Source organism: Amblyomma maculatum, chromosome 1, assembly GCF_055883805.1.
Source record: "Amblyomma maculatum isolate TAMU_Amacu chromosome 1, ASM5588380v1, whole genome shotgun sequence".
NCBI lineage: Eukaryota > Metazoa > Arthropoda > Arachnida > Ixodida > Ixodidae > Amblyomma > Amblyomma maculatum.
In genome coordinates this window covers 192,559,986-192,572,948 of record NC_139344.1, presented here as the reverse complement: position 1 = coordinate 192,572,948, position 12,963 = coordinate 192,559,986, and the positions used below count along the sequence as shown (strand labels likewise).

The 12,963-nt window shown below is 48.1% G+C and overlaps 1 protein-coding gene across 1 annotated transcript in view; it reads left to right on the top strand.

Moving 5' to 3' along the window:
- The window catches only part of LOC146205280 (PH domain leucine-rich repeat-containing protein phosphatase 1-like), a 48,607-nt gene extending 43,360 nt beyond the window's left edge, over positions 1-5,247 (top strand). Inside the window, exons 11-13 of the mRNA XM_084586887.1 lie at positions 1,337-1,522; positions 2,891-3,119; positions 4,316-5,247. Coding sequence (XP_084443013.1) covers positions 1,337-1,522; positions 2,891-3,119; positions 4,316-4,909 — 1,009 coding nt within the window. The 3' untranslated portion in view covers positions 4,910-5,247. The remainder of the gene's footprint in view (positions 1-1,336; positions 1,523-2,890; positions 3,120-4,315) is intronic.
- Positions 5,248-12,963: the final 7,716 nt, after the last annotated feature.

Here is a 12,963-nt window from a genome sequence, read left to right as displayed (position 1 = left end):
AGGTCGAGAAACAGGTCCAACGATACCGTGGACTGACTCGAAACGCAGACAATTGTCAGGGGCAGCAGCACTTCCGTGAAATCGGAGAGTCGGAATTTGGAAGCGTTATAGTTGCCACACACGCTTGAGAAACTTTTTTTTTTTTTTTTTTTTTTCACAAAGGTTGCTATCCACTGTCGCAACTGATGGTAGCTCAATCAGAGCACCAAATTGGGCTAAGTGCATGATGGTGGTTCCTTTTTGGGCTGTGCGCCGTGGGTGTAACAGAAGTCGACAGGCGAGTGTGCAGCCTATGCTCGGTAGTCCGCGCTTCATCCCTGTCGTGGCTGTATTTCGTGTTGGAATCTGCAAACACAGTGCAGTGATCGACTTAAACTGGCAGGTCGCCGAGCTTGTATTATCGCCCTGGTGTAAGCATAGATTCCCAGCATGTGTACAAGAGAAAAGGTAATCGCCAGGGTGGCCACGACACACACCCCAGAAAAAGCGCATATATGTCCCAAGGACTGGATCATTTCAAGGTCCAAAACAGGACGAGGGTCACATATATTTCATACGTACAGCGTTTGGGAAAACGTAATTGGTGCCCATCCTGCGTTTATCCGGGATGCACCTCGTCCAAAACGTTCGCAGGTAACCCCGAGAGTAAACTCTGAAGCACTATATCTAGGTCACATATGGACGGAAGAGATCGAAATCGAGGGTTGCAGATACGTCGCCTAGAATAATGCAATAGCCCCGTAGACCCGCTGCAGAACCACATGCGGTTTTCCGGATCCACGGAATGGCTATTGTCAACGTTGTCCGAGTTTTCTTTCCGGAATAGAGGGAAACCTAATCTTACAAACAACGTTCGTCACTGCGCCCTTTTCGCGCACCTCGGCTCGAGCAGCGCTAACAGGCGCGTGTGCCCACCCTAAGTGGCATTTTTTAAGACGCATTTTCACGCAGCTATCGAGTGCGACAATTACAGGCCCGATTTTCGATGCATGCGGAGTATAAGTGACAATATGAATTTAGCACGCGAGCCACCGTGACACGACGAAAGCACGCTTTCGGAGCAGTACTGGCAGGAATTCTACTACGTGCACTGCAAAAATGGCCGCCGGCTGCGTAGTTGGGCGCCATGTGGGCGCAGTGCATACCACCTATATATGTTTTATCGCTAGCCATTGACAAGAATATTTTCCCTCATACCTCGCTTTAGTACAACCGCGAAAAGGCGAGTCATTAACTCTGTCCATACATGGCAAGTGCATACGAGCGCTAGCCGCATTGAGCGTGGCCCATATGCAACTGCAGTACGACGCTACAAGAGGCTTCGGTCCTCTCGCAGGCTCTACATCAACCAGTGCACGCAGCCTAGTGGCCACACCGAGGTGCTGGCGGCCATCCTGGAGAGCCCCCAGCGGCAGCTGCTGTCTACCGCCAAGGCGGCCGTGGCGCAGCTCGTGCGCCAGGAGCGCCGCTCGGCGGACTCCTCGGCTGTCTTCCTGCAGAGCATCATTCTTTCCACATACAGGTGCCTCAACATTCCTCATGACGCATTTCTTTAGAAGCCAGTGCTACTCAAAAACAAAACTAACGACTTCGTCAGCTTGAAAAAAAGCTCGGGCATCATGGCGCATTCATGGAGCAGTTATTTACAGTTCACTGGCTTTGACAGCCGATTACATGGTTGACTTCCAATATCCGAGTCTCTGCGTAATCAAGGTTGGTTTGTGCGGTTTTACGTCCCAAAGCGACTCAGGCTAAGACTCCGCCTCTGCGTAATCAAGCTAATCAAGCTGCATAATCAAAACGTCAGGTAAAACCACAAACGAGAACGGAAGAAATAGCAGGCATTTATAGCGTACTGGTGTGGTACGCTAAGACTATGATAATGGCAATTGCTCATAACGCTCGTAATTGTCTCCGTTTCTATGTTTTTGTGCTTTTTAACGCATTTAGCTCTGTTAGCAACCTTTTCTGTCTGTAGCGTTGCGCTATATGACGCGCCGTCTGCTTGAGCTAACCTTTTAGCTCGACTGGCTTTATCACTCGGGTGTAAAGGTTTAAAACAGCGATAATGAGGTCCCTGGCTCATTTTAAGGGCTTATTGCTACGAAAAAGGAATAAAACAGTAAAGGCGTACAGAAGGCTTCGGCTGCAGCGTTGAGACGCACCATCAATCAGCGAGTGACCTAACCCGTTCATGGGAACTCGATACAGCGATGACCTGGTTTCAGTTGCCAGACCGCCTATGGACGCGTTCTGCTACCTACATCGCTTGTTACTTTTTTTTTCTTTTTTGGGCGCATCTGCTTCGTAGCCGGGGCTATTCATCACCACTGAAGCGGTCGGAATGCGTGAAATAATGTGGGCCATCAAGATTAACGTAACGTATGTAAGCAAGTTTTCGTCGTGCTTTCTTTTTATCGCCAAAGAGAACAGGCTCACCACTTTTTAGGCTTGTCTTCGAATCAGCTGCTTTTTCAACGCCACTGAAGCGAGTTGCCTGGACGGACACTTCAAGCATTGAAGTTGTTGTGCGCACACACACGCACCCCCCCCCCCCCCACACACACACACACACCTCAGAGCGCCGCATTAGAAACGAGTTAACTGTAACAGCTGAAGCCTGTTCACGTTCTCAGAGTTCACTTCTGCTTTAACGTATGTCCGAGGACATTAAAATAAAATAAAAATGCATCGAGCTGCATTTTTATTAGTAGCGTACTTTATCAGATAATTTTTACGAGGAACAAAAAAAAATCTTCTCTTTGAGGAAACCGATAAGAATCGTATTCGGTCTAATAGGTGTATAAATCCGCCTAATAACGAAGCGATTGAACTGCTTGAGGTATTTCCAAACCACCCGCTGAAGCGCTGTGTGGGCGTTGTGGTGCAGGGCACTGGGTAGCAAGGCCTGCTGCCACCAGCTGAACATTGTGCTGTGCCACCTAGCTCCAGCCGACGCCAGCACGGACGCCGACGGGGCAGCGTACCTGATGACAGTGGCGCAGTGCGGCGGGGCCACTTGCCTGCTGGCACACGCCGACAAGCAGACGACCATCTTGTTCGACTCAAACGGCCAAACCACGCGATGCGTCGCCGACGACTGGGATGCAGCGGTACAAGTAAGCTGCATTCTTCGCCATGCACGGATATCAAAACAGCCGTTCGAGTCTCTGCAAAACACGCTTGGACAAAGGCGACGAAGGGCCGCGCTACGTGTCGGACGAAGGGTCACGCGACAGACTTTCGTAGCTTGGGAAGCTTTGGCCACGCGTGACCGACGCTAACCATTTTGAAAAAGACGCCGACAGCCGATATGAGTCGAACAGTCACACTCAGCTTCCAAAGGGAATTAGCAAATCGCACGCAGCAGTGGAAGCACTTCAGGGTAATTAATGTTGCGCGGCTAGTTGCTCGCGCTCAAATGACAAGCGACGCCCAGATCGGGCCCGAATGCGGCCAAGCGCCGCGCAGATTCCCTGGTGTCCCCTCCGCCGTTCACCTGAGGAAGAAGAGCAGCACCTCTCCCCCCCCTTTTTTTTTCTAGCGGAGCTGCGTAAGCCCCGTCAAGCTGAGTGTGACGCCATCACTCACTAACAGCCCCGAAGGAGCTCAGAGTATGCAATTTCATATAGCATTGTAAACTGGTTGTGAAAAGAATTCGCTATAGATATCTATATTTTATGTATTTCAACTGTCTTATGATTCATGGGAGGAATGGTTTGAAGGACGTTGCTTTCCATAATGTCTTAAAACGTATAGGGTGAGCACCTCTTTCCCGAAGCATGGGTAAATTTTGACCCTTGATTCGTCCCCAAGTTTGAAACGGAGAGATTCATGACATAAGTAGGTACAGTTCAGTGGGACCAAACAGTGATGTCGTCGTCCTTGCATAGTTAACAGAACTGTTCTGAACAAATAGTTAACAGAACTGTTCTGTGTTCAGTGATGCAAATGCGCTGTTCAGCAAGATTAGAAGCGATGTTCTGATGCATGACAGTTACCTAGGGCTCCTGTTTTGTGTTGAGTTGCAAGTTGAAGGAAAGACTGCATGTTTCGTTTATTTTCAGCTACATTCGCATATCACCGTCGGTTTCAACCTTCACTGTGAAGACAGAAAAACGCTAATCAGGTCGATGGCACTGCGATGGACAGCTAGCTCAACGTACCAAACATTTCACATTAGATATTGAGGCCAGCGCCTACCTACAGCACATTTCTGTTGCACATCGCTGTACTGTGCCCTAGTTACACAATATACAGCTCGCACCAGAAACGTGCGCAGATATGAGCTGAGTATTGTTATGGCATGCTGCAGGAGGGTTTCCAAGCACATGCCAGCTCGTCTTGGCCATCGACGGCGCGCGGACCCCCTCCATGCGAGTTGCCGTCGCCCAGCATCCGGCACGTGACACTGCGGCCGGATGACCGACTCGTGGTGCTCTCTACGGCCGCGTTGGGCGAAGCACTCGCCCCCGATGCCGCGCTGGCCGAGGCCCTGGACGCGCCCAACCCGATGGCGGCGGCCAAGCGGCTCAACCAGGCTGTTACGTCACTGGTCAGTGACGGCGGCACGTGCGTCATCGCCATCGGCCTGCAGCAGGCGGCGGCCTCCAGCGGGGGTCCCGGAAAAAGCGTACACTTCCGCATCACCACCGACATCGACGACGAGCAAGCGGACGAGGCCGAGGCCTACAAGGCCTGGGAGTACATGCTTGCGCAGAACCACAAGATGCTGTTCAACCGTGAGCTCGAGACGCTGCACCGCACCCTGGCCAAGGGCAAATCCCGCCACGCGGCCATCACCGACAGTGCCAGCCTCTCCTCCACCGGCACGGCCAGGCTGGGGACCAAGAAGAAACGCTACTGCTACGGACAGACCGGCGAACCTCTGCCTTCTAGCTTGGCGTAGTGGGCGCTCCAGTGCTGCTCATGACGGCACTCGCACCTCGCTATGATTTGAACAAGAGGGAAGCCTCCGAGGATGGACTATGTCGAACCACTGTGCCTTATAGCCACGTACGTAGTGTGCATTGCCGCTAGCGCAACGGAAAACCGACTGTGCGTGGTGACCTCCTGTAACTGTGTGCAGAAGTGCGAAAAAGATGGTGGCATAAGACTTGTATGACATATCGTAGTCTGCGATGATGTGGATGACAATTGTTCAGCGGCAATGTGCTCGACTTGTAATAAATGCATGCACTGTCATAATGTGAATCTACACCAGTCGCGGAAATATTCAGTGCAGTATACCGACAAATGTTCGGATCTTTGAAATAAAGCTTCGTTCTTTATTTTTTTTTGCCAAGTTGTGAGCTGCATCAATTTATCGCATGTAACCGGCGTCTACTTAAACACATTCTTAATGCCCTCAGAAAGGGACGCAGAGCAAGAATAATTTTTGTTATCAAAATGGAAGGGACTGAAACGGAGCGGCGCGGGAGGGCGGGAGCCCTCTGAACGTATGAGGTCATGCTTACGTGCGCTGAGCTTTGAACATTTTAAATTTTATTTACGCGCCGCAGTTACACGTCTTCACAAAGCATACATTTGTGCGCGAAGAACAAACGGCAGCTTTACGCGATCACGTTCTTGGACAGATCTAAGAAAAACAAAAAAGAAAACCATTAGTGATGTTTTAATCAAATGTACTAAAAGAAATAATAAATGAAATGAAAAGCTGCCTCCTATTTTCTACCACACGAAATACCGAAACACAATAAACATCTGGACTACCATAGAGGGCATATTCAGCATATCAAAAACAATTCTCCTGCTGCTTTTTTCTTGCTTTCAGTAGCATGGTATTGTGCATCTGGCAGCTCATAGATTCAGCGTTCATTTGAGAACCTTCAATAGTCATAGTCGTCGTTTCTCCCAGTCTTGAGGAGTAATGGCCAATCCTGCTCATGTTATACAAAATAATTAACCGGTCACAGTTTCTACATTTAAAATGTAATTGATTACAATGGTCAGCTACACACCTTCAAAAGGAAATGGACAATTATGTGACTATTGCGTTATATTTATCCCGAATTTTATTTTCATAACACATTTACTCGGAGTGAGTGAGTCAGGGAGGGAGAGAGAGAGGGAAGGGAGCGAATGATAAATTTATTGGCTCTGAGGGGGAATCGACGTTGAGTTCAGCGTGGCGGGGCTTAGTTTACGGTTCTAGCTGCCGCTGCGCTTGCTCGGTCGACTAACCGAAATTTTTCGTCCAGGTCTTTGCAAAGCGGCCTCCCACTGCTCAGGTGTGGGATTCTGTAAGTGCAAGACTTCTGTTTTTCTGATAGCCACATGTGCGGTTTAATATTGGTCTGCCCCCAACCAAAGACTGCTATGAACTAATACGGCTTGCGTGGCATTTTGTTACACGTTCTTAATGTCCAATAGGAGTTGTAATTCCAAGTTGTCGTCGTCAATGTTTTGACGCTTGCTCTTGAAGGAATCGGCAGCTATATCGAACACTCCCTCAATATAAGCGCTGATGGGGAGAGCAGTATGATCGCGTATGAACAGCTTGGGCACCAGCGCGTAGTAGAAAAATTCTTCGGTGCTAGCGCTTCCCGCGTTTTAATGCTGTGGGCTGCGGCTAACGTGCTCCGAACTCGTAAAGCAGCTTGCAATATTCTTGAAATAGTTGCGTTGAGCACAATTTTTTGCTGTTGCGCCGAACGCCTAGGCAGTAACGTGTACATTTTTTTTTCTTTTTTTTTTTTTTCACGAGTTTTCTCTGACTGTCGAGCCGAAGCGGCGGCTTAACAAGATATATTTACAAGCATACAGTGGGCGAATAACAAAAACGGCCGTGAAGAACATGTCGCACACGTACAAGGTGCAAGATGCCTGGAGTAGAAGACGCGGGCTTCTTTCCCGAGCCACGCACCCATGAAAGCCGAACAACATGTTGCATGGACCGTGGCTTGTGCTCATTTCAAGAAACCGGCAGGCACCCGAGCGCCGAACAGGTGACTTATAGTGGCCAGAGCATTCGCCTCGCATTCTGTTCTGGATTTGATTGCCAGTGCTGTTGGGCACCCATCGATTTCCTTATAGTGCAAGGTTTCCCCAACACCACTGTGGGGCTCGGTTCGTATCGGAAGAAATGCTTTTGAAAAGGGTCGTCAGACAAGTCACGCTCAATGGCAAAAATTAATAATATCATACCAATCTTAATAGAACGGAGGCGCGACCATGAGTACGGCGTGCTTAATTAGTTCCAAAGGTATTCTCTATTCCCTAATCACTAACCTTCGTTCCTCACATCTATGGGTACTAACGACTAAGAATATAGATGCACAGCGAGGAATATTAGAATTTTTGTTCCTTGTTAGTTGCTGTCAAAGGGCAAGTTGACTCTATCGGTAGACGTATTTTTGGTAGGTTAAATAGAGCCTCTAATGCGCTAAGTTTGAGCGTTAATCTAGTTAGTTTCACATACTAAAAAAAAAATATAAAAGCGTAAAAAAAAAGGACTAGGAGGAAAAGGCACACAAAGAACTGTGTCTGTGTACCATGTGAGCCTTTTCATCTTTGCAGCAGTTTTTTTCTTTCTTTTTGCTGTGGAAGCCCACACGGTCCAAAAGCTTTTCCTTGTTGTACCAGGATTCGTAATAGTGGTGGTTTCAACGAAATCCTTGCTTTGCGCGCATTCGTGCTCTCTGTCGAAGCTGCCGCGTTGCTTGTAGTGGTAGGTTATAAGCAGCGGCGATTTATGAAGCCCCGCTCACACTATCGGCAAACCGTCCACAGCGTTGCTTCTTAGCTAATCGGAATGACACTACGCGCATCTTTCAGCTGTGTTCGCCATGGAAGAGGAGGCACTAGGACGTTACCGATCACGGAGGGAAGGTGGTAGTTCTTCATATTTCGAGCTGAAACAGGCGAAAACAAGACTAACACCGCACGCGTTATACTCGTCTGTTCGTGCTCGAAAAACAAACTGCTTCAGTTTTGTGACACCGGCGAAGACGAGAAAGCGCGTGTTGGCGTCTTCTTGTCTTCTCGGCGACCCGCGCAGCCACCACCTCTGCCGGCAGGTCACTGAACTTGGACTGACGTCACGGTCCACGGTTGGCTCCAATTCGCAGTTCCGTTGTGTGCGTAACGGGAAAAAATAGCTCCCATAATCTAGCGCTCAGCGGAACGTCAAACTAGTCAGCCTGCGGGAGAAAAACTATGGTGGACACTTAAGCTTCGCCTTTAAGGACTACGCGATAGCGTAGGCTACCATGCCCACATGCCTGCGTGGCCGAGGGGTAACATGAATACAAGGGTCATGGCATGCTGATTCTGATATCCCATATGACAGGAGAGGCCCGAGTTTGCAGCTCCTGCCAAACGTAACGTGAGACAACCAGTCATTGCGCGGTTATGTCAGTTGCCAGCTACGTCTTGCTAGCGAAATGCTCACGACGCTGACTTCAAACTTGGCTAGAGTCTAGTTATACGAGTGCAAGCTCATTTAAGCATGGTTTAGGAAGAGTGCAGACGGTCTGAATTAAAGGGGCGCTCAAGCTTCGCCTTAACCTAGAAGCGATAGCAGTTCTGACACCGTATTTTCATTCCGTGAGGTTTTTAAATATATTTTGTTTAAGCTGGTTTTGGAGGAAATGAAAGGGCAGTATTGGTCTCACTTTTCGGTGCACACCTACTCTTAATTTGGTCAAGATCACATCACAATGCCTTTTTATTTCGCGATTTTTTTTTTTTAGATTTTGCTTAAGTTTTTGCTTAAGTTTGTTTTTGAGAAAGGAAGGCGCTATATATGTCTTCACTCAAGATCATTCTGATGCGGCGAGACGCAATTCGAAGTTGCATCCTCAGTAGTAGAGCTTGCGCTCTAAACCGGCTTCTACGGGAAGCGGAAAATGTTTTCAAGGCACTTCGGACCACTAAAGTGTGATGAGGCGGAAGCCTTTGTTTGAAGCGCCGCTGATTCATGCGTCTGCTTCTGTATGCTGAGCAGTGCGGCGTTCGAGGAAGCGCTAAATGAAAGGTGCAGCACGGACGCCCGGCGGTGTGAGCTTCGTATATGCGTGAATAACCTGGTGATGTAATTGTTCATGAACGGATATGAGGTCATGATGACGTCAGTTCAACTTATTATACGTGACCGGATGTAATGTCATTATGACCTCACATCAGGTCATGACGTCACATCCGGACAGACGACACCAGGTGATGACGTTACAATCTCGCGGTACCTCGCGGAATCTCGCGAAGTGTGACACTTCTCGCGGACGGGCACTCATGAACCTATAAAGGCTTTCGCCTTAAAATATATTGCGCCCCACGTTTTCTCGCTGATTGTGCTATCCGGACGGGAACTCCCGTTCCGGGGTAGTCAGTAACCCGGTCGTGGCCTAGGTGTGATCGCGTGCAACGCTTCTCTGCCAGCCCCCCCCCCCCCCCCCCTCCACACATACACACACACACACCTTGCTGTCGCTCTTTCACAAAGGAGACATCTCCATTAGCACCAGTGTCTGTCGCCAGTGGGATTCTAAAATCTGTGCCGTTAGCTACAGCTTGCATTTGTAGAAGAGCTGGTTAGGGGTAACCGAATAGGGAAAAGTAATTAAATTACCCGCAACGTTACAATTAGAAAAAGTAATCAACCATGCACTTACAAAATTACAGAAGAATATAATTAATGCCAAATAATCACTTGCATTTAACTCGTTACGTACAACTCTGGTAGTCACAAGCATAAATTTTATGTCCTCAATTAGGTGGCGCACATGTGTGTCAGTGTTCCTACTAGAATGAAAATTAGTACACTCCTAAGGCAATTCATGAAATTTCGGTGCCCTTACTAACCCTCTTCAACACATGTTGAAAAGCACTGTCAAATTTTGTGACAGCTCTTTTTCTTTCTTATTCTCGACCCTTGAATGTGTTCACGAATGCTGTCGTTTTCCCTGCTTTACGACATTGTTTAGGAGCACCCTATCGTGCACACTGATCCACCGTAACAAGTACGGCACGCAAGAGGCGGCTTCTTTTTTAAACAAACAGCTACACGAACTACATACAAAAAAAAAATCTAGAGGGCACTTTGGACCATTAAAGTGCAATGAGGCGAAAGCTATTATAGCGTGGAGAATCGTAGCCCTCCACTATGCGGCACCTCTATCTGCCTCTCTTCTTTTACTCCAACCTTCCTCCCTTCCTTTATGGCGTGGTACATGTGTCCGCGGAGAATTGTGACAGATACTGCGCCTTTTCTATCGTGTTATCAATTTGAAACGCCACTGCTTTCTGTTGTACTAACGCCTCCTAGACATCTGGGTCTGCTGCTGTTTGCTGTGTAGTGCGGCGTTCGAGGAAGCGGCAAATGAAAGACGCCACACGGACGCCTGAATCGGACGTCCGGTGGGGTCAGCTTCTTCTATGCATGAATCGCCTGGTGACGCCATGACCTGTCTGACGGTGCATCCCGTGCCCCTTGTCGAACACAACCAACATTTCATTGAACGCATCAAAGTTCAGCGGCGTTCTATAATTCGTTTACAGGAAAGGAAAAGCGCAGTATATGTCACTCGCGGAATCACGCTATCATCCTCACGGTAGACAGGGGGAATTATGAAGAGCGTTTCACGATCCGGGACGTGACACAGTTGGTAAAGCGCTGGTCTGAGGATCCAAGGGATGGAGGTTCGGTTCCCGGTGGACACAAGGTTTTTAATTTATTGTTAACTCTCCCTCTCGAAAGCGTGACACCTCTGCTGACAATCTTCTGTCAACAACGATGAGGCATTAAAGTATTTAGCCTTTAAAAAAAAAAAAAAAAAGGAGAATGGTTGTTGGTTTTGGGGGTTTAACGTACGTCCCAAATCGACTCAGGCTATGAGAGACGCCGTAGTGATGGGCTCCGAGAATTTCGACCACTTGGGGTTCTTTTACGTGCAGTGACATCGCACAGCATACGGACGGCTTGCTTTCCGCCTCCACCGAAAAGCGGCCAGCGCGGCCGGGATTCGATCCCGCGTCCTTGGACAGAGCACTCGAGCGCCGTAACCACTGCATCTCATCGGTGGGTCAAAAGGAGGGAGGAGAGAGTACGAAATTGACATGCAGAACCCACTATAACCGCCAACATTCGTTGCTGAAGAAACAATTAAACGCTCGTGTTCTAACATATCCATGCTTTCTGATACGCTGAATTGCATGCGCATACCGTTCTTCGCACAATTCGTGGCAATCGATTGCATAAAAACGTCGCACAACTCGCCTTTTGTTCTCGGCGTAGCCTCTTGCATTCAATAGAAGCAGCATAGCACACGCAGATGCAGCTAATGCAGCTAAACAAAATGGTGAGACGTAAATAGCTCTCAGGTTTAGTGCCGGCATTCTCCATTTTCAGTTTCTTTGGTTTCAAGCTCGTCTGTATATATATATATATATATATATATATATATATATATATATATATATATATATATATATATATATATATATATATATATATATGAATGAAAGAAGCCAACAGTCGGCGAGGCCAAGGAAAGCGTTGGGGATGGTACTTTATGTCTTTATTTCTTTTAATGTTTACTTGGATAATCACAGAGATTAGTAATGTAATCTGTTTAGGGGAAAGATAATTAAACACAAAGTAGAAGAAAAAACAACGTGCCGATGGTGGGAACCGAACCCACGACCTCCGAATAACGCGTCCGGTGCTCTTCCAACTGAGCTACATCGGCCGCTGTCCCCTCTGCTACTTTCTTGGGTATTTATGTTGTCTGTATACGAACCTTGAGAGTGTTCACCAGCGCCACCCTCAGCTAAGGCGGCGGACGTGGAACGTCCTTTGTTACCGCCAGCGTCACGTAGAACGTGATCAAGAGCGAGGGCGTAAGCTGTGCTAGAACCCTCTTACGCTACCTATGGCTTCAAGACTGCCAGAACCGAGACCCCGTAAGCTACAAGCAGATCAATTAAGGGGAAATGAGGGTGCTCGTTATAATACATGAATGAAAGAAGCCAACAGTCGGCGAGGCCAAGGAAAGCGTTGGGGATGGTACTTTATATATATATATATATATATATATATATATATATATATATATATATATATATATATATATATATATATATATATATATATATATATATGTATATATATATATATATATATATATATATATCCTTCTAAGCCTAATTTAAACCGAGTGCGGAAAAAAAGCTGTAGGCTTAAGATGTCCGTTTAGAGCAACGTTCGAACCCTTATTCCTGTCAAACTGCCAGTGAAAGCGAGCACGAAGGCCGCGCTAGAAAAAAGAAACGTGTCGCCTGAGATACAAGCATCGCGAGAGGGCGCCTTAATTAAGCGAAGCGAACCACAACTGTCCTCTCCGGCAGCTGCTGAAGTAGTCGCGGAGCAAACAGCCGATAAAAATAGACCCACACGGGCCGTGTCCAGTTACTGCAAGGAGGAACGCATTTGTCGTGATACCACTGGTGTTGCAACGCCGCGTCCTAATCACCGTTCGCGTCGTTTTACGGAATTATTTCACCTCGTACCGAGGGCTCTCCGCTGCTCAAGTCGGTTTTCCCTTCTCATTTGTTTTAAGCGTATGCATTCTGTTTTTTCGTGGGGAACAGACAGGGTGAAAGGTTATTCGTATTCGGTTTCTTTGCGGCATGCACGTCACCGGGAGTGAGCAGCAAAGTCTCGGTCCCCTCGTCAGTAGAGGGCCCATGTAACACGATCTGGGAAGTATCAGGGCGACTCCGGGACAAACCCCGCCTAATCAGGGAACGCACGTCAGTGAGAACGTCGCGGAGCAACGGCTCTGACCGCCGCGGGGCTTTACGTCTTGTCACGAAATATGTTACTCCACCGGGAAGAGAGCCCCGAAGCACAACACGGCGTGCGTAACCAGCAATAGTGGGAGGGGTGCGGACATCCCGTAGCGGACGGATATGCCACTTCCGGCTGCAAACAACCCGCCAAAT